At 62.3% G+C, this 19120-nt stretch overlaps 1 protein-coding gene across 11 annotated transcripts in view; it reads right to left on the reverse strand.

Moving 5' to 3' along the window:
- Positions 1-180: 180 nt before the first annotated feature.
- The window catches only part of STIM1 (stromal interaction molecule 1), a 96055-nt gene continuing 77115 nt past the window's right edge, over positions 181-19120 (reverse strand). For 2 of the 11 annotated variants that reach the window (XM_065834154.2, XM_071807968.1), the window contains 6 exons: positions 18551-18718; positions 17117-17217; positions 16380-16615; positions 13699-13779; positions 10772-11156; positions 181-2601 (listed from right to left, as the gene is read on the reverse strand). In XM_065834154.2, coding sequence (XP_065690226.1) covers positions 2055-2601; positions 10772-11156; positions 13699-13779; positions 16380-16615; positions 17117-17217; positions 18551-18718 — 1518 coding nt within the window. In that variant the 3' untranslated portion in view covers positions 181-2054. Of the gene's footprint in view, positions 2602-8820; positions 8840-10771; positions 11157-13698; positions 13780-15282; positions 15569-16379; positions 16616-17116; positions 17218-18550; positions 18719-19120 lie in introns of those variants that run through there. The other 9 variants (XM_065834200.2, XM_065834191.2, XM_071808224.1 and 6 more) reach the window with 8 other exon arrangements.

Raw genomic sequence — 19120 nt, forward strand, 5'->3', positions numbered from 1 at the left:
GGTCATTGTCCCCACTCGGCCGACGTGATCACCAGTGTAAGCCCCAGACCCTGCGGGACAGGGGGCTCTGCTGTGTCCGTCTGTCCCCCCGTCACTGGCCAGGCTGGGGGACGGTCCCCAGAGAGACCCCCCCAGCTGCAGCCCGGGAAGGGCTGGAAGGATTGAGCAGCAGCCGCCAGCTCGTAAAATAGACTACATGCTTTATTGGATTGAAAAGATTTATGAAATGACCCCCACCCCCCAAAAAAACCCTCCAGAGTTGGCAGATGCGTCACCGGTCGGTGGATCCCCAGCCCCGTCTCCTGCAGCATCCACACGGCCCCGCCACCGCAAGCAGCGCCCGGCTCCCCCCGGACCCCCGCCCCAGCAGCCCCTGTGTCCCCCGCCCAGGGTGTCCACGTCCCCTGCCCGCAGTGCCGGGGTGTCCGTGTCCCCTTGCAGGGGTGTCCGTGTCCCCTGCCTGCGGTGACAGGGTGTCCGTGTCCCCTGCCCGGGGTGTCTGTGTCCCCTGCCCGCAGTGCCGGGGTGTCCGTGTCCCCTTCCAGGGGTGTCCGTGTCCCCTCCCCGCCTGGGGAAACGCAGGCACTTAGTCATGGAGAGAACTGTTCACTTATCTAAAGCAAGAGTGCAATTGTCAAACTACCACCTACGAACAGAACAGCGCAGAACAGAACACACCGTCCTGGCCCCTCCTGTGCGCCCACGTCCACGTGTGCGTCCACATCCACGTGTGCGTCCACATCCACGTGTGCGTCCCTCGGGCCCCACGCCCCGCTCGGCCTCCTCTCCCTCCCTGTGCATCCCCCCGGGGCAGCTCCCGGGGGCTTGGGATGGAGGGGGCGGCAGGACAGGGACCCCGAGCTTGGGGACAGCTCTGGGGGTCCTGGTGTGACAGGCAGCGGGTTTGGGGGACATGGGGGGGCTGGAGGACTCCTCTGCCGGCCCTGGTGCTGGGGGCTGCAGGGCTGTGCTGGGGGGCAGGGGTTGTCCTTGGGTCACCCCTGGGGACAGGTGACCCCGTGGAGCAGGGCTTGTCCCACTGTGATGGGAGCAGCACACGGTGACAAGGGCCCTGAGCAGGACAGGACCCCCTCTGTCCCCCCCGCATCCCCCTGGTCCGTGGGGAGGGCACAGAGCCCCCAGCCGGACACCCCCGGATTTGGGGGACGGACATTTTCAGCCTGTCCCCCGGTGCCCAAACGCCCTGTCCCAGCCTGCCCCATGGGGACACAGCTCAGCCCCCAGCGCCCCGTGTCCCCCATCACCCCTGTCCCCACTCTGAGCCGCCCAGGTTTGGGGGAGCAGCCGCAGCCCCGCTCCCCCCACAGCTCCGGGGGCCCCACAACCCCCCAAGACACCGGTGCTGCTCCCGGCACAGCACGGGGGGCAGATGAGGGGCACCCCCGTCCCCCCACGCAGCAGTGGGGCCGTGGGCAGAGCTCCGGGATGCGCGAGTACCGGTGGGGGCAGGACCCCCGAGGGCCGTCACCTGCTCTTGTCATCAAGAGCGCACAACCAGGGACCCCCCGAACCGCCACAGCAACGGGGCCGGGGGGAGAAAAGCAACTGGAGAACCGTGCGCCCCCAACGCCGGCACCCGCGTCACCCCGAGGGGCGAGCGGGCAGCGCGCTGCGCCCCCCGACCTTCCACCCGGCCTGCGCACGAGCTGGAAGAGCCAGGAGAACCGGGAAGGAGAAAGAAAATATAATAAAAATAATAAAAAAAAATAAAATAAGAAAACAAAACCACGTTGAAACCAAACCCAGGTGCGGTGAGGCCGAGCGGAGGCAGGAGTAACTGAAGCCATGCGCAGCGAAGCCGGGGCCGCGGCGGGCGGGCGGGAGGAAGGGCCGGCCTCGGGGGGAGCGCTCGTCTTCTTTATTTTGTTTCTCAGAAATCAGGAAATAAATAAGTTTAAATAGCTCCTCCCGCTGCCGGCGGTGGGGGAGGCGGCGGTGGGGCCGGCGGCACCGCGGGGCCGGGGGCGCGGGGTCCGCGCGGGGTCCCCCCTGCCGGCCGCGCTCGGCGGGTTCTCCTCGTCCCCCTCCTCTCGCTACTTCTTGGGCTTCTTGAAGATCTTTAGGGGGAACTTTTTCTTGCTCTGGCCGAGGTCGACCTCGTCGCCCGTCAGGCTGCTGTCCTCGTCCCCCGGGCTCTTCTTGGCCGCCAGCTGCGGGATGCGGGTGCTCTTGGCGCCGCCGGGCCGGCCGTCAGAGATCGGGGAGGGGGTGTCGGGGTCGGTGGAGCTGGGGCTGTGCGAGCGGGATGAATCCGAGTGGCTGTGCCTGCCGCCCGCCGGGTGGCTGATCTCCCCCAGGCTGGAGGACTTCTCCATGCCGTGGTTCACCATCATCATCTTCTTCATCACCATGGGGCTCTCGGGCGGCCGCTCCGGCAAAGCCCCTGGCGCGTGGGGGTCCCCCGGGCGGCTGGCGCCGTTGGGGGTGGGCGCGCTGGCCGGGTGGCCGGGGGCAGCCTCCTCCATGGAGCGGGTCAGCAGCGTGGGCCGGGCCGCCAGCAGCTTGGGCGCAGAGCTGGGGACACGCTGGTGCTCGCTCGGGGGCGGGATGGACGAGTCGGAGTCGCAGCGCGTTAAGTCTCTGCGGCGAGAGAGGGCTCGTTAGCGGGGACGGGGACGCAGCAGCTGAGGGGGGACAAGGGGACAGGACGGGCGGGGACCCCCCGGGCAGCCCCGGTCTGCGCTGGGGAGCAGCAGAGGAGCGGACACGGTCCCGCTGCCCCATCGCCCGCCGGCTCTGCTCCCCACGGCAGAGCAACGGGGACCCTGGGACGGGGACACGGGCACCCCCGGGGACGGGGGGATCATCCCCAGCGCCAACAACCCAGCTCGGGGGGCAAAGCGACCCCCACGCTGCCTCCCCTGCAAGCGCAGCCCCTCGGCCAAAGCGCGCTGCGGCGGCTGTGGGCCCGGGGCAAGCACTGGCCATGGGGGGAGCTGTGGCCATGGCGGGCAAGCAGTGGCCATGGCGGGGAAAACACTGGCCATGGGGGGAGCAGTGGCCATGGCGGAGAAGCACTGGCCATGGGCGGAAGCACTGACCATGGTGGGAGGAAGCAGTGGCCATGATGGGGGAAGAACCAGCCATGGAAGGGGAGCACTGGCCACATGGGGGGAAGCACTGGCCAAGGGGGGAGCAGTGGCCATAGTGGGGGAAGAACTGGCTATGGAGGGGGAGCACTGGCCATGGGAGGGGAAGCAGCGGCCATGGAGGGGGAGCACTGGCCACATGGGGGGAAGCACTGGCCATGGAGGGCGAGCACTGGCCATGGGAGGGGAAGCAGCGGCCATGGAGGGGGAGCACTGGCCACATGGGGGGAAGCACTGGCCATGGGGGAAGCACTGGCCATGGGGAAGCACTGGCCATGGGGAAGCACTGGCCATGGCGGGCAAGCAATGGCCACAGGGGCAGACCCAGAGGGCCGAGGCCCCGGTCCCGGCAGCAGCAAGTGCTCAGCTCTCAGCTCGGGGGTTCAAAGGCATCGGCCGCGGGTCCCGTGGCCACCGGTGGCCCTGGAGCAGGCCCTGTGGCTCCGTGGAGCGCACCCCTGCCAGCCCCATCCTTCCTGTGACCCTGGAGCTGGGCCAGGGAGCCCAGGGCATCACCCGCACCCCACAACCGGCGCGGCTGGGGGAGCGGAGCCCGTGTCGCTGCAGGACTGGCGGCTCCAGCACGGGCTCCGCGCTCCCCGGCCAGACCCACGTGTGCAAACAGGAGGCACCAAAACCACCATCTCCCGTTTTCCCGGCGGGGCTGCTGCAAACCCCGGATCCCGAGGGAGGAAGCGGCGTCGGGCTGTCCCGGAGCCGAGCGCCGGTGCTGCCCGCGGTTGTGCCGCACAGCGGTTTGTGCCACCGGCCCCATGTGCCCTGTAACGGTGTCATTGCCACCACCCGCCCGGGGAGCTCCTGGATCCTTTCAGGAGCGGGGAATGGGGGGCAGGAGGGAGGGAGAAGTGGGAGGTCACAGCTTGTCCCCTGCCCAAAGCCACAGCCGCGCCGTCACCCGCTGTCACCCTGCCTGGGACACCCCGGCATCGCGGGACGGGGACTGCGAGGGGACCCGGCCCTGCCCCTAACCCAGGGTCTGCAGCGGCTGCAGGCGGGAAATGCAGAATGGGAGAGGCGGACGGACAGAAATGAGCGAGGAGGAGCGGAAGGGGTGAGAGGCGGGAGGTGCTCCCCAGCACCAAAGCCACCGCGCAGCCCACCAGGAGCCCCCGGGGCCTCGTACCGTGCCGGCAGCGGTAACAGCGCCGTTTGGAGACGCTCCCTGTGGAGCTGGTCCGTAAGATGTCCCAATTGGGAAGATGCTCAGGAAAAGTGATGGCAGCAACAAACAGTGTCACCCAGTACCGCCGGACCGGCACAGGGCGCTTGCGAAAGGCAGGAGAGATGCTCAGACCATCACCCTCCACAATGGTAACGTGGGTATTTTCTAATAAAACCCACTGAATGAACCTGAGCCCTCGCTTAGCAGCTCCATATGGGGGAAAGCGCGTTTAAATCCTCGAGGATGTTTAGGGAGTGTTTTGGAGGGACCTCCCGAGAGGTGACAGCGATGGCAGCGCCGCAGCGCGGGGGCTCAGACCTCAGGCTGCCATGGTGAATGCAGAGGATGTGATGGCAACCCTGACAACCCAACTCTTCTACAGGACTCTCCAGCTCTTCCACGGCGTTTCTGGTCCGTGCCGGTGCTTCCCACCCCTGCAAAGCGGGAGCTTCTGCCAGGATGGTCACCGTGGCACCTCTGCCGAGAGAAGGTGGCACAGCCACGGATCTGCTGTCCAGAGAGACGCCGCGAGGCCGGGCCGGGCTGGACGGGAGCTCTCAGGGTTTGGTTCATCCATGGATACCTGGAACGTGCTTCCTTCCCACGAAAACAAAGCGGATTTTGGCCACGTGGCACCAGCCCTGCAGGGGCCAGAGGAGCCCCAGGGATGACCCGAGGCTGGAACAGCTCTGCTGGGGACAGGTGAGAGAGCTGGGGTGTTCAGCTGGAGAAGAGAAGCTCCGGGAGACCTTAGTGTGGCCTTTCCGGACTGAAAAGGGGCCCATGAGAAAGATGGGGACAGACTTTAGAGCAGGGGCTGTTGTGACAGGACAAGGGGTGATGGGTTAAACTGAAGGAGGGAGATTCAGGCTGGACATGAGGAAGAAATTGTTGCCCTGAGGGTGGTGAGAGCCTGGCCCAGGTTGGGCAGAGAGGTGGTGGCTGAACCATCCCTGGAGACATCCCAGGCCAGGCTGGACGGGGCTCTGAGCACCCTGAGCTGGTGAAGATGTCCCTGTCATGGCAGGGGGACTGGGGGGGTTCTGAAGGTCCCTCCAACCCAAACCAGCTGTGTCTCTTGATTCTCGGGCAGGATGGTGCTGAGGAGCAGAGCACCCGTGGGGCTGTAAGAGCAGAGCACCCGTGGGGCCGGAAGAGCAGAGCACCCATGGGCCTGGAAGAGCAGAGAACCCGTGGGGATGTAAGAGCAGAGCACCCGTGGGGCTGGAAGAGCAGAGAACCCACGGGGCTGGAAGAGCAGAGAACCCACGGGGCTGGAAGAGCAGAGCACCCGTGGGGCCATCAGGAGCAGAGCACCCGTGGGGCCGTGCCCTGGCGAAGGGGCTGAGCGCCGTGCGGACGCTGTGCACCGCACCACAACACCTGTTTGCTGGAACCTCAGCGTTAAAACTCCACCGATTCATGTTCTTTTCCGACAAAAACCAACCCAGCCTCTCTCCTGGCTGCCGTAACAACAAAGGTATCCGAGGGGGGTCAGTGAATTAAACCTGTTTAAAAAACCCTGATATAATAGCAAATACAGGAAGAAAAATGAGCCAAGGTAACTTAAAAACCGCCCTATTTGTGAAGGTGTTTCCCCTGCTGGGATCTGAAACGCCTGTGAGCTCGGGGACCGGCTGCTGAGCTTCCCTGTGCTCAAGGTCCTGCAGCTTCAGATGCAGGAGACAAAAGCAATGTGGCCGCTCATGGAGAAAATGACGGCAGGAGATGGAGAAACGTCCTCTGGTTGGGAGGATTCTCCTCCCCGGAACCTGATCCGGGGATGGCGATGGCGGCTCCTTGGCGCTCACCACGGCCACCGCGTCTCCTACCGACCTGTCACCCCATGGAGGGTCCCTGCGCATCGGGGGTGGGTGTGTGGGGTCACCTGCACTGCAGGTGTGGCTGTCACCGTGTCCCGGGGCAGGTGATCGTCGCTGTGCTGGGTCCAACGTTGCTCATCACACGATCATTTTGGTTGGAAAAGCCCCTCGAGCTCATCGAGTCCAACCATAACCCAGCCCTGTCCCTGCCCCCTGTCCTGAGAACCTCCTGTCCGTCTGTCCAGCCCTCCAGGGTCGGTGACTCCAGCACTGCCCTGGGCAGCCTGTTCCAATGCCCCACAGCCCTCTGGGGAAGAAATTGTTCCCACATCCAACCTCAACCTCCCCTGGGCAACTTGAGGCCGTTTCCTCTGCTCCTGGCGCTTGCTCCTGGGCAGCAGAGCCCGACCCCTCCGTGCTGCAATTGTTGGACAATTTCTTCTCCCTGCCCTGCTGTCCAGAGGGCTCTGCCGGGGCCGATCCAGCCCACGAGCACACACACCTGTCAGACGTCCCAGGGCGCTGTGCAAACCCGTGTTTCTCAGAATCCATCCGGCTGTAACTCCGGAACACGTTCCCGCAGCGTGGGGCAGGACACGGTGATTCTGGCACTGGTGGCACGGCAGCGGCGGGTGGGGAAACCCCACACGGCAGCACCGGCCATGCTGGGGACAACCCGGGGGCTGCTGGGCCACGGACCCCCTGCCCAACGAGGGAGCAGGACATTCGGGGCCACGCCGAGAGGGACCCAAGGATGGGGGCCGATTTCCAGAACTGAACAGCAGCAGCTGGAATGTGTCGCTGGGACCTTCTCAACTCAAAATGAGCCTTTCTGGTCACCCAGCGGGGGTGGCCCTGGGGACACGACCCCCTCGGCACACACTGGTTGTGCCGGATGGAGCAAGGAGGAGGGGACAGCGGAGGGGACACTCCCAAGCCCAGGGCTGGGACAAGAGGGCAGGGACGCGGCCAGGACAGCGCGGTCCCCTCGGCGAGGCGCAGCCCGGGCGGGCTGGTCCGTGTCCCTGATGTTCGTGAGGCTTCTGCTCCTGAACCACAGAACGAAGGGACCCCCAGGACCAGAGTGCAGCGCGTGTCCCCGCACGGGACCCCCACGGCTCACGCGAGGGGACGGCACGTTTTCCAGCCGCCCCACGGTACCGGGAAACGCTCCCGCGGTGCAGCCAGAGCTCCCAACGCTCATCGCTCCCGCAACCTCAGCGCAGCGGCTGAGCGTGGAAACACCGGTGCCTGGTCCCCGGCTCTGGCGCTGCCGCAGGGTTCGCCGCTTCCTCGTGGGCACATTCAGGCACTCGCACTGCCCGCAGGCCGAGCCGCGGGGCGCGAGCGCTGCCGCCGATCCCCCGCCTCTCACCCGCGGTGCCGCCCCGGGAACCCGAACCCAACGCCGCGGTGAGGGGCGAGAAAATGGGGATGGGCTTGGCGAATAAAAGCAGCAGAGAGCGAAGCGTGGAGTGAAGAAAGAGGGTGGGGAACGGGGGATGAGGGAGGAGAGAGAACAAAGGTTCATTTCTGCTCAGCTCTGCAGCCCGGTGAGCGACCTGCGCCGGGGTCCTGCTGCCTGCGCCCGGGCTCTGGGGACGCCTGGGAGCGGCTTAAGGGCGGCTGACACTAAAGCTGGGTCTACCAGCCTCAACCAGGCTCTGCTGCCTCCACCGCTCCCTGCAGGGCTATACATGATACACCCAGAGCTGCAGGGCTACATGTTATATACCCAGAGCTGCAGGGCTATACGTTACACACCCAGAGCTGCAGGGCTATACATTATATACCCACAGCTGCAGGACTATATGTTACACACCCAGAGCTGCAGGGCTACACATTATACACCCAGAGCTGCAGGGCTATATGTTACACACCCAGAGCTGCAGGGCTATACGTTATATACCCACAGCTGCAGGGCTATATGTTCTATACCCACAGCTGCAGGACTATACGTTACACACCCACAGCTGCAGGACTATATGTTACACACCCAGAGCTGCAGGGCTATACGTTCTATACCCAGAGCTGCTGGGCTATACATTACACACCCACAGCTGCAGGGCTGTATGTTACACAACCAGAGCTGCAGGACAATATGTTACACACACAGAGCTGCAGGGCTATATGTTCTATACCTAGAGCTGCAGGGCTATACGTTACACACCCAGAGCTGCAGGGCTGTATGTTACACACCCACAGTTGCAGGGCTATATGTTCTATACCCAGAGCTGCAGGGCTATATGTTCTATACCCAGAGCTGCAGGGCTATATGTTCTACACCCACAGCTGCAGGGCTGTATGTTACACACCCAGAGCTGCAGGACTATACGTTACACACCCAGAGCTGCAGGGCTGTATGTTACACACCCAGAGCTGCAGGACTATACGTTACACACCCAGAGCTGCAGGGCTATACATTATATACCCACTCAGCCTGTGGCACCACAACCAAATCCCCCGTGTATCACTCTGCTGTGCCCTGTGACCCGAACCCCGCAGGCGTTCCTCCCTGCGCCTGCCCGGAGCGGTGAATCCCTCCTGCGCCGCTGTGCCCGCTGTGCCCGTCACCTCCCGTGCCCGCGGGTCTGTCCTCGGCACGGGCGGCACGAACCCCTGCGCAGCAGCACCCGCCGCCCCCCGACCCCTCCGTTAGCGTTAAGAACCACACGTCAGCCCTCCAAACCCCAGCGGCTCTGACCTGATCTGCACCGGATCCTCTGAAGCCGATTGCAAAAGAGAAGCAGAGAGTGAGGAGGTGACGAGGACGAGTCCCCGGCCCCAGAGCAGCTCCCGACGGGGTCACCCCCGAGCCCTTCCCGGGGGAACGGCCGCTTGAGATGAAGTTTTGCGGGAGGTCTTGCCAGCATCAGCTGGACACAAAGGCCAAAGCCGCCAGAGCCCAGAGCGCCCAAGGTAACACTGGGGGGGGCAGGAGGCAGGAATTTGGGGGGTCCGTTTGTGTCCTCGGCAATGCCTCCCTGGAAAGCCCTTCCCAGCTGGTTGTGTGGGAGAGAAGGAGCGATAATGCATGGGTGCCTCGGCGATGCATCTGAGCAGGCCCTGCTAACGAGGCGGTTGGCTAAAGAATTAAAAGCAACAACGTAAGAACAGATTTGGGTGCCCGGTTCTTCCTTTCCGCTTTCTGCAATGAAGGGGGGATGGATGGAGATGGATTTCGGAGCAAACCTCGGGTGCAAAGCTCTCACTCTGCAAAACCCCATTGAGTGTCCTGCACCCACAGATGCTCTTTGCTACAGGAAGGGGTGAAGGGCGACCATTGGGTTCTGACACCTGCTGGGGCGGATTAACCCCGTTATTCTCGCTAACGAGCTCCCAGCGCCGCTCCTGTTCTAACTGGGATCCCACCTTTCCCTCTGCAGGACTCTGCAGGACCGGGGCAGCAATTTGTGTCTCACAGGAAAAACCCCATGTTTATAGGGCTGGTTTTGAGCGGAAAACGGGGACTGTGCCACGCTCAAGTGTCCCCGGCTGCTACCGGCCAGACCAGCACAGCTGCAGCCAAACCGCAACCGGCAATAATTAATCTACATTTTAATTGTGGCGCTTCTCAGCATCCCAAAGCAAACATTAGTAAATGAAGCACGCTGTTGCTCTTTAATTGCCGGTTGTAGAGCAGGGGCGCTGGTTTCCCCATCCCCGCACTGCAGAGCCTGCCTGGGGCTCACAGGCACGTTTACGGCCGCTCGCTCTGGTCCCCAACGCCGAGGACAAGGAGACTGTTTGAACTTGATGAAGGGAGATGTTGCGGTTCAGCCCCAGCACAGGCAGCTCCCTGAACTACAGACCACACACCCCTTAGACCGGGTTTAAGCCAACCACGGGACGGACACAAGCTCAAACGACACCCTGGAGCTGGGCACATCCACAGAGGAGCCCCGAGGACTCGTTCGGGATAAAGCTCCTGAAGAACATAAAATCGCAGTCATTTTGGTTGGAAAAGCCCCTCAAGATCATGGAGCCCACCTGTTCCCCAGCCCTGGCACTGCGCATGTCCTGAGAACCTCGCGTCCGTCTGTCCAACCAGTGACCTGCACTGGGAAGCTGCAGCTCCCTCCTCGCTCATTGCTCAGATGTTCCTCAGCCAAAACACAACCAGACCTCAGCGCTGGACAAAGCGGGGCAGAGAGTCCCCCTGACACCCAATTCCTGAATGCGGCTCTTTGCCACCTCTCAAAAGCAGCACAAACCCCAGGCCCTGCAGCAGCACTGACACCATCGCACAGAATCTGCCCCTCGGGTCGCTGGGGAGACACCAGATCAGTCGAGGCTTCAAACAAGGTCAGTGCTGCCTTGATTCGCTGTGTCACCTTTGTTCTCATGGGCACACCACCCAAGCAAAGACTAATTTAGCGACAACCGAGCGCCCAGGAACCCTCATTTGCTTGGCTACCGTGAGACAACCAGCACCTCCTCGGTTTATACCCCCACTGAGTTGGCAAATATGGGAATGGGTGGTTGAGAGGGGTCAGCGGCAGGGGAGAGCGGCTGAGGAAACAAATGTGTGGATAAATGTGAAACGAAAGGAACAAAAGGGCACGAGGAATGTAGGAGGAGAAGGAGCAGCCGAGCGAGCAGCAGCCCTGAGCCCCGGCAGGCAGGAGGCAGCTAGAAAAGAAAGAGCGAAATACCCCGAGCTCTCAGTGCGACAGCGAACTCCAGAGGTGACATCAGGAGGGGGCAGGTCGGGGACGGAGTCCGTCTGGAGGAGATAAGAGGAGGTGGTGTGATGGTAATAGACAGGGTGGACATGGCAAGCAGGAGCAGACGCGGTGGATGAGGAGCAAGAGGTGGAGGAGGCGGCGGTGGATGACGGGCTGGCGCCGGGCAGCTCGGAACTGAACGACTGTCCGGAGAGGCTGTGCATCCGCCGCAGGGAGACTCTGCCCGCCCGGTGCGGGGCGGCCTGGCCCGACTCATTCTGGCCTTGCACGTAACTCTCTACCAACCTCTGCGATCCGTGGCCGTGCTGTGGGTCCACCAGGCGCTGGCGAACGCTGCTGGGCAAGGCGGGAGCTGCAACGAGAGAGAGGGGACACGCTGAGGCGGGCGGAAGGGGCTGCACGTCGAGGCACCGCGGTGATGCTGTCACCCCCCAGTGCCAGGCACCGCGGTGAAGCTGTCACCCCCCAGCGCCAGGCACCGTGGTGAAGCTGTCACCCCCCAGCACCAGGCACCGTGGTGAAGCTGTCACCTCCCCCAGTGCCAGGCACCGTGGTGAAGCTGTCACCCTGCAGCACCAGGCACCATGGTGAAGCTGTCACCCCACCAGCGCCAGGCACCGCGGTGAAGCTGTCACCCCACCAGCGCCAGGCACCGCGGTGAAGCTGTCACCCCACCAGAACCAGGCACCGCGGCACCACGCCTGCTGTCCCCAGGCTGCTGCAGCCACCCCACCGTGCGCTCGAAGTTACGCTGGTTTAATGCAGAAGAAGCGTTAAGCTGGTGCTGCTGCTCAACATGCTCGATTAAAGCCCAGCCCGTGGAAAACGGCTGTGACGTTCCTGACGGAGCTGCTCCCTGAACACCTTATCTGAGCATCTTGCTGCGTGATTCACCCAGTAACGCCGCAGCCCCCCGGGCTCCTTGGCAGCGACTGGGAGGGCGCCGGTGCTTTCAGGGCATGATTCACTTCATCCCAGCGCAGACACCCAAACCATGGAACGTCCTGAGCTGGAAGGGACCCACAGGGATCACCGAGTCCAGCTGCTGTCCCCGCACAGGACACTCCAAACTGAGCCACCCTGTGCCCAGGCACACGGCCTGCGGAAGGAGCCTGGGTGGTGGGTTCAGGCGTGGTGAGCTCCATCGCAGCGCTCGGCTCTGCTCCGGCACCCGGTGCTGGCCCGTGCGGCTCCCGAGCGGGCACAGGACGGGCAGCAGAGCTGAACGAGAGCTGCACGCTCTGGCCAGGCACCCGAAAGCTTTGGTGAAGGTGCAGAAACCTCCCGGCCTCGCCTGCGGGGCAGGGTGTGCGGTGACCGTGACACTGGGCTGGCAAAGGTTCTCCTCACCAATCCACGCCTGGAGTCGCAGCTCTGGCCCCAAACGCTGCCACCTGTCCCCAAACGCTGCCACCTGTCCCCAGCCAGCTTCCCCACCAAAGAGACGCTCCACTGGAAAGGATATTTTTCTCTAATTGCTAATTCATCCGGGTTCGGAGAAACAACCTGGGCTGCCTCCCTGAGTGCCCTGTCGCCGGCTAATTAACGGCTTGTAAAGATCATAATGATCTTTCTGGCCAAGGAGTCTCACCCGCAGGTAAGAGGCACTGAGCCCACGACACCCACAGCGACCGAGCCGGGGTTCGCCCACAGAGGCTCCTGCGCCCCCACGGGGACCCTGCACGTCCCGCCCATGGGGCGGAGGAAGGGGAACACAAAGGGCAACGCCCGGCGGGCTGTGCTGAACCCCCAAACTGCCACCCCAGGTGTTCCTCCGTTTGCAGGAGATAAGGTGTTCAGGATCCTTCAGGATTTTGCGTAAGAAAGAGATGTGAACCGGGTTAAAAGGGTGAACAGGCAGGAAAGCGGAGATGGAGTGGAGGAGAGCTCCTTCGGGAATGGAAGAACCAGCGGGTCGCTGCTACAAAAACCTGCGGCTGGGAACCACAGATGTGCTGGGGATCCAACCGCGGCGGCTCGGGCACCACGGGACCAGAATCAGGGGTGTCCCGAGCTGGCACGGACCCAGGACAAGGGGGCGAGTGTCCCTGGGCAGAGCTGGGGCTGGTCCAGCCCTGCTGGTGTGACCCTAGGGGGCTCACGGGGACCCCAGCTCTGCACAATAACAACTGGGGGTTGGGGATTCTGCCACGGGTTTCTCCTCCTCTTGCTTTTCAGCCCTAAGGGACTGGTTTTGTTTTTCCTCCTTTCCCAGCCTGACCCCTTTGCGCTCTCCTGCGCAGCTTGGCCGGCACTAAGCCCAGGACTAAGGGCCCAGACCTCGCCTTGCACAGCCCCAGCGCAGCTCTGGGGGCACCGATGTCACCTGGAGCAGGACCAGCCCTCACCAGCTCACACGGGCTCGTCCCTGCGCCCCGGGACGCTGCACCGAGGGACGGGTTCCAGCCGAAAATGGGAGGCTCGGGGTGCGCCCCCACGGCCCTGGCAGCAACAGGCGACTTGATTTGGATTCACTTAGGGACGCTGAGGGACAAAAGGCACGGCCGGGGCAGCAGCCACCGCGGGACGGACGGGTCGGGCTCAGCAAAGCCTGCAGAGGCGGGATGGGCGAGGGAACATCGACACCGCCTGCCGGCCCGCCCCAGCCCTTCAATCTCCACCTCAGGGGTAAAAACGACCCCCCAGGCTCCGTAACTGCGGCTTCTTCTGGAAAAGCAGAAGCCCCGAGCACATGAGAGCTACAGCGAGCTGCGATTCTTCATCCCGCCAGACCTTCCCGGGTTAGTAAAGATGCCGATGGCTCAGTGAAGAGACGCGCGGTCATTAGTCCTCCGTGCCAGAAAGTCGGAAGATTTGTGGATGTGTTTTTTAGTCCAGAAAAAAAGGGCAGAGGGTAGAACAAAAAAAAACTATAGAATTGAAGAGAAGCAAACCGGGGTATTTCCAGAGGGACTGGTCCTCCGAGGACAGGGACGAGCGGTCACTGAACCTGCGCCCGAACAGCCAGGCGGCGTCTGGGGCGGACGGGACGGGCGGGAGAGAGAAAAGGGACGGTTACTGCGAGCAGGGGCACGGAGAAAGGAAACCCCCGGGAACGGGAAACGGCCCGTGCCTGGGGGCCTGGGTGCGGTGACACCGCTGTCACCCACAGGGGCAGCGGGGACGGGAGGGGACAGGATTGTCACCCATCACCGGACCGAGGGAACTCCAGGTGCAAAAATGTCACTCCAGGTCTGTCAAGTAGGGCACAAAGAATCACAGAATCGTTTTGGTTGGGAAAGCCCCCCAAGATCATCGAATCCACCCGTTCCCCACCCCCAGGCACTGCCCCATGTCCTGAGAACCTCCTGTCCGTCTGTCCAGCCCTCCAGGGCTGGTGACTCCAGCACTGCCCTGGGCAGCCTGTTCCAATGCCCCACAGCCCTTTGGGGAAGAAATTGTTCCCACATCCAACCTCAACCTCCCCTGGCGCAACTTGAGGCCGTTTCCTCTGCTCCTGGCGCTTGTTCCTGGGGAGCAGAGCCCGACCCCCCTGGATCCAACCCCCTTCACATGGTTTTCCTGGATGTGCCTGGCTTGGTTTCTAAGGGTAACTGACGATCACAGAGTAACCAGGACACCGTCATCTCTGGTGCTTTGAGCTCTCCCTGCACCCACCCAACCCCTCAACCCCCTGCTCCAACCCCCTCGTTTGCTGGGAACGTGCAGACCCCCCTGTTCATCCTGCTTAACACACCAGGGTCTCCCCAGCCCTGGTGCTCTGCCCCATGCCCTCACTCTCCTCCAGGCCCTCACAGCATCGCCCCACAGCCCCAAAAGCCGAGGGAGAAACGGCGATGGCTGCCAGGGCATCTCCTGCAGCACAGGCTGCCAGCCCACGGCTCCTCTGCGCCCGCTCCTCCTCAGATAAAATGGCTTGGGCTGAGGTCCCCGCTGGGAAGGGACCCAGATGTGACGCAGCCAAGGAGATCTGAGCAGGCAGCGCTGCCAGCACCGGCTCTGATCCCCGCTGGAGCCACGAGCTGCTCCCGGTGCCACCGAACCGCTGGCCAGAGCGGCTCCTCGGCTCCTGTTCTCCTGCGCGGTGGTCGGGGATGGGAAAGCGGATTTGGAAAATGCTCTTTAGAGGCAAACAAGGCCGAATCTGGGTCAGTTTGACGTGGGAACGGTAATCAGGGCTGATTCACAGAGCGTTCGAGGAGCATGAGGCAGCCTGTGCTTAATAGAGAGCTCAGCGATCGAGAGAGCAACAGGCACAGGGTGACCCCGGTTCACAGAATCACAGCTGGTTTGGGTTGAATGGACCTCCCCAGCTCCCCAGTGCCACCCCTGCCATGACAGGGACATCTTCACCAGCTCAGGGTGCTCAGAGCCCCGTCCAGCCTGGCCTGGGATGTCTCCAGGGATGGTTCAGCCACCACCTCTCTGCCCAACCTGGGCCAGGCTCTCACCACCCTCAGGGCAACAATTCCTTCCTCATGTCCAGTCTGAATCTCCCTCCTTTAGGTTAACCCATCACCCCTTGTCCTGTCACAACAGGCCCTGCTCAAAAGTCTGTCCCCATCTTTCTTATGGGCCCCTTTTCAGTCTAGGAATTTCGCCCTAAGGTCTCCCGGAGCTTCTCTTCTCCAGCTGAACACCCCAGCTCTCTCAGCCTGTCCCCAGCAGAGCTGTTCCAGCCTCGGGTCATTCCTGGGGCTCCTCTGGCCCCTCTCCAGCAGCTCCATCAACTTCCATCAGTTCAGTCCCTTCCTCTGAGCTGTCTGGGCTCATGGGAGCAGGATCACGCACCCCTGTCCCTCCCTACGGGAGCGGATGCACTCTGCACAGAGCAGTCACTCATGGGGACACAACTCCCACCCTGGTGACCGCAGCCCCCGCACAGGCGATGGCCATTGGGGTTCATCCTCTGCTCCAGGAAACCTGGTGTCCTCAAGCGCTGCGATGGCCCAAACAAGCGCTCAGGGGACCATGAAGTCCATTTTCATAGAATCACAGAATCACTTTGGTTGGAAAAGGCCCTTAAAATCGAGTCCAACCATAACCCACCCCGTCCCTGCCCCATGTCTTGAGAACCTCCTGTCCATCTGTCCAGCCCTCCAGGGATGGTGACTCCAGCACTGCCCTGGGCAGCCTGTTCCAATGCCCCACAGCCCTTGGGGAAGAAATTGTTCCCACATCCAACCTCAACCTCCCCTGGGCAACTTGAGGCCGTTTCCTCTGCTCCTGGCGCTTGTTCCTGGGGAGCAGAGCCCGACCCCCCTGGCTCCAAGCTCCTTTCAGGCAGTTCAGAGATCAGAAGGTCTCCCCTCAGCTCCTGTTCTCCAGCTGGACCCTCCTCGCTTTCCTTAGTGTAGCTCATGCCTTTTTTGTTCATTTTGTGGTGTGTGTTTGTTTCTCTAAATGCCAAGATTGCATGAGTGGAACAGAACAGCACATGTAGGATTAAATGACTGACAACACCTACAAATTCCTATTTCCGCTGGAACTAAGAGGCTCCAATCGAGGTGCTCTGGCACTCATGGACCCTCCTGCCCATTAACACCTCAGCAATTTGTCTTTGGTCACTTCCAAAGCAACTATAAGGCACCCCAAGGCGGGGACGGCCACCTACATTGCATGGACATGGGGGACACGATCTCCTCGTCCAGGTCGTCCACGTCGTCGGTCATGATGAAGTGCGAGGGGTTGGGGCGCGGGGTGCCCATCCAGCCGGGGTCGATGTTGAGGGCCGAGGCCAGGCTGTGGATGCCGGGGTTGTTGACGATCTGGAAGCCGCAGAGCAGCTCGATCTGCTGCCAGCGGTGCAGGCGCTCCCGCAGCGCCGCCGTCACCTCGCTCAGCGCCTGCCTGGATATGGGCGGCAAACAGGGAGAAATGGTGAGAAACGAGGAGAAACCACAGCGTTGGTGTCACCTCGCTCAGCGCCTGCATGGGCATGGGGACAAACAGTGAAAATGATGGGAAAGAACGAAGAAAACATCTAACAGGGAGTCTAATGGCTCAGCTTTGTGTCCTAATACCTAAGACATCTTTCATTCTGCTTCCAGGAATGCGGGAATTAGAATAAACCCACCAACCACTGGGATATCCAGGGATAATCACTTAATACCGCAGCCTCCCAAACCCTCGTTCCGACGGGACTTGAGTCGCCCCACACAACCCCCACTTCTTGTTTCACACACGTGAAATTCAAAGGTTATTGACTAAAGAAAGGAGCAGGTCTGATCCCAGCTACCGGAACTCAACAGAACGAAGCTCAGCAAAATGAGGCCGAGAGCAGCCGGATGGGCTGAGGGTCGCTCGTGTGACAGGGACAGAAACGAGGGAACATATTAAACAGATACTCACTTGGCAGTTAAGATTTTATGGTCAACGTCATCTAGGGAGGAGCTGTGCGCAACGTGAAACGTTCCGAACAGGGTGTTTCGCTTCTTCTTGATTTTCTCAGCCTGCAACGGCAACAGAAAGAGAGAGGGGTCAGGGGAGGAAGAGGACCTGGCGCTTCCTCCAGGGCAGGAACATCCTGCGGGGACAGAAATAGGCCCTGCAGCTGCTTGCACACCGGCGGGGTGCTGGAGAACGCTGCCCAGGGCGCTGGAGGACGCTGCCCGCGGCGCTGGAGGATGCTGCCCGGGGCACTGGAGGACGCTGCCCGGGGCGCTGGAGGACGCTGCCCGGGGCGCTGGAGGACGCTGCCCGGGGCGCTGAAGGATGCTGCCCGGGGCGCTGGAGGATGCTGCCTGGGGCGCTGGAGGACGCTGCCTGGGGCGCTGGAGAACGCTGCCCAGGGCGCTGGAGGACGCTGCCCGGGGCGCTGGAGGACGCTGCCCGGGGCACTGGAGAACGCTGCCCGGGGCGCTGGAGGACACTGCCCGGGGCGCTGGAGGACGCTGCCCGGGGCGCTGGAGGACGCTGCCCCAGGCGCTGGAGGACGCTCCCCGGGGCGCTGGAGAACGCTCCCCAGGGCGCTGGAGAACGCTCCCTGGCTGACGCAGAGGTGATGAATTCCATTAGGTTGGGGGCTCCATGCTCCTCCTCCTTTCCCAAGAGGCAGAAGGAACTGAACCAGCTGCGTCATGCACATATGGATCTTTCCTAAAGCCTCTCCTAAAGTCTTTTCCACGAGGAAGCTCCCACAGGAACACCGTTAATACCCCAGGCGGACGGTTTGGGGAGGTTTGATGTTCAGGGGTTGTTTTTTAGCCTCCCCTTTGTGGCACGGTGTATATTCAAAACTAAACTCTCTACGCAGCATTTTGCATCCCAGCCCCAGTGATTTACAGGACGTGGCTACGAGGACCGACACAGCAAAAGGAAAACCACCGGAGTGTTAAAACGTCCGGTATAAACACACACGGAGGCGGGCAGGATTGCTCCGCGGTGCCTGTGTCCACAAACACGGGTCCCAAGAGCCTCCCTGCGGCTCAGCGCGGCCCGGGTGGCAGCGCTGACGTTGGGCGTGCGGAAATGATCCATCGCCGCGGATCGCGAGCACGCGGCAAAACGGTGCTGCCTGCGCATGGAAACCAGCCCAGAGCGGGGACCACGCTTAACCCGTGCCAAACCTGCCCACCGGACGGCGCCGCCACGCTCGCTGTCATTTTCAGCCCCTACTTAACACCTCTGGGAAGGTTCGTTCTGCACTTTTGTTTAAAAAAAGCAAATTTAAGGCATTAAAAGGGAAATAAAGAAGGTAAAGAGGAACCAAGTGCAGGCTTTACTCCCCAACCCTTTCCCCGCAGCTGCGAGGGGATGATCTGGAGAAGCCGCTGAAGTTCTCACCCCTTCCTTGGCCACCAGCAGCTGCTTCTCCGCGTTCTGCTTCTTGATGTTGTAGTACTGGACCTCCACCTCGTGCGTCAGCTGCAGCCACTTCTGCAGGGCCTCGGGCGCAGCCCAGCTGCAGTGGGACTCCAGCTCCTTCTCCGCGTTCTTCAGCGCCATCCGCACCTGGGGACAAGCGGCCGGGTCAGTGCGGGGACAGCGAGGGCGCCCGAGTGCGGGCTGCCAGCCCTGCTGTGCGTCAGAGGCCTCTGGGGTGGAGGAGACCTTCCAGATGACCAACTCCAACCATAACCCACCCCCAGCACTGCCCCCTGTCCTGAGAACCTCCTGTCCGTCTGTCCAGCCCTCCAGGGATGGTGACTCCAGCACTGCCCTGGGCAGCCTGTTCCAATGCCCCACAGCCCTTTGGGGAAGAAATTGTTCCCATATCCAACCTCAACCTCCCGTGGCGCAACTTGAGGCCGTTTCCTCTGCTCCTGGCGCTTGTTCCTGGGCAGCAGAGCCCGACCCCCCGTGGCTCCAAGCTCCTTTCAGGCAGTTCAGAGATCAGAAGGTCTCCCCTCAGCT

Source organism: Patagioenas fasciata, chromosome 1, assembly GCF_037038585.1.
Source record: "Patagioenas fasciata isolate bPatFas1 chromosome 1, bPatFas1.hap1, whole genome shotgun sequence".
Lineage (NCBI taxonomy): Eukaryota > Metazoa > Chordata > Aves > Columbiformes > Columbidae > Patagioenas > Patagioenas fasciata.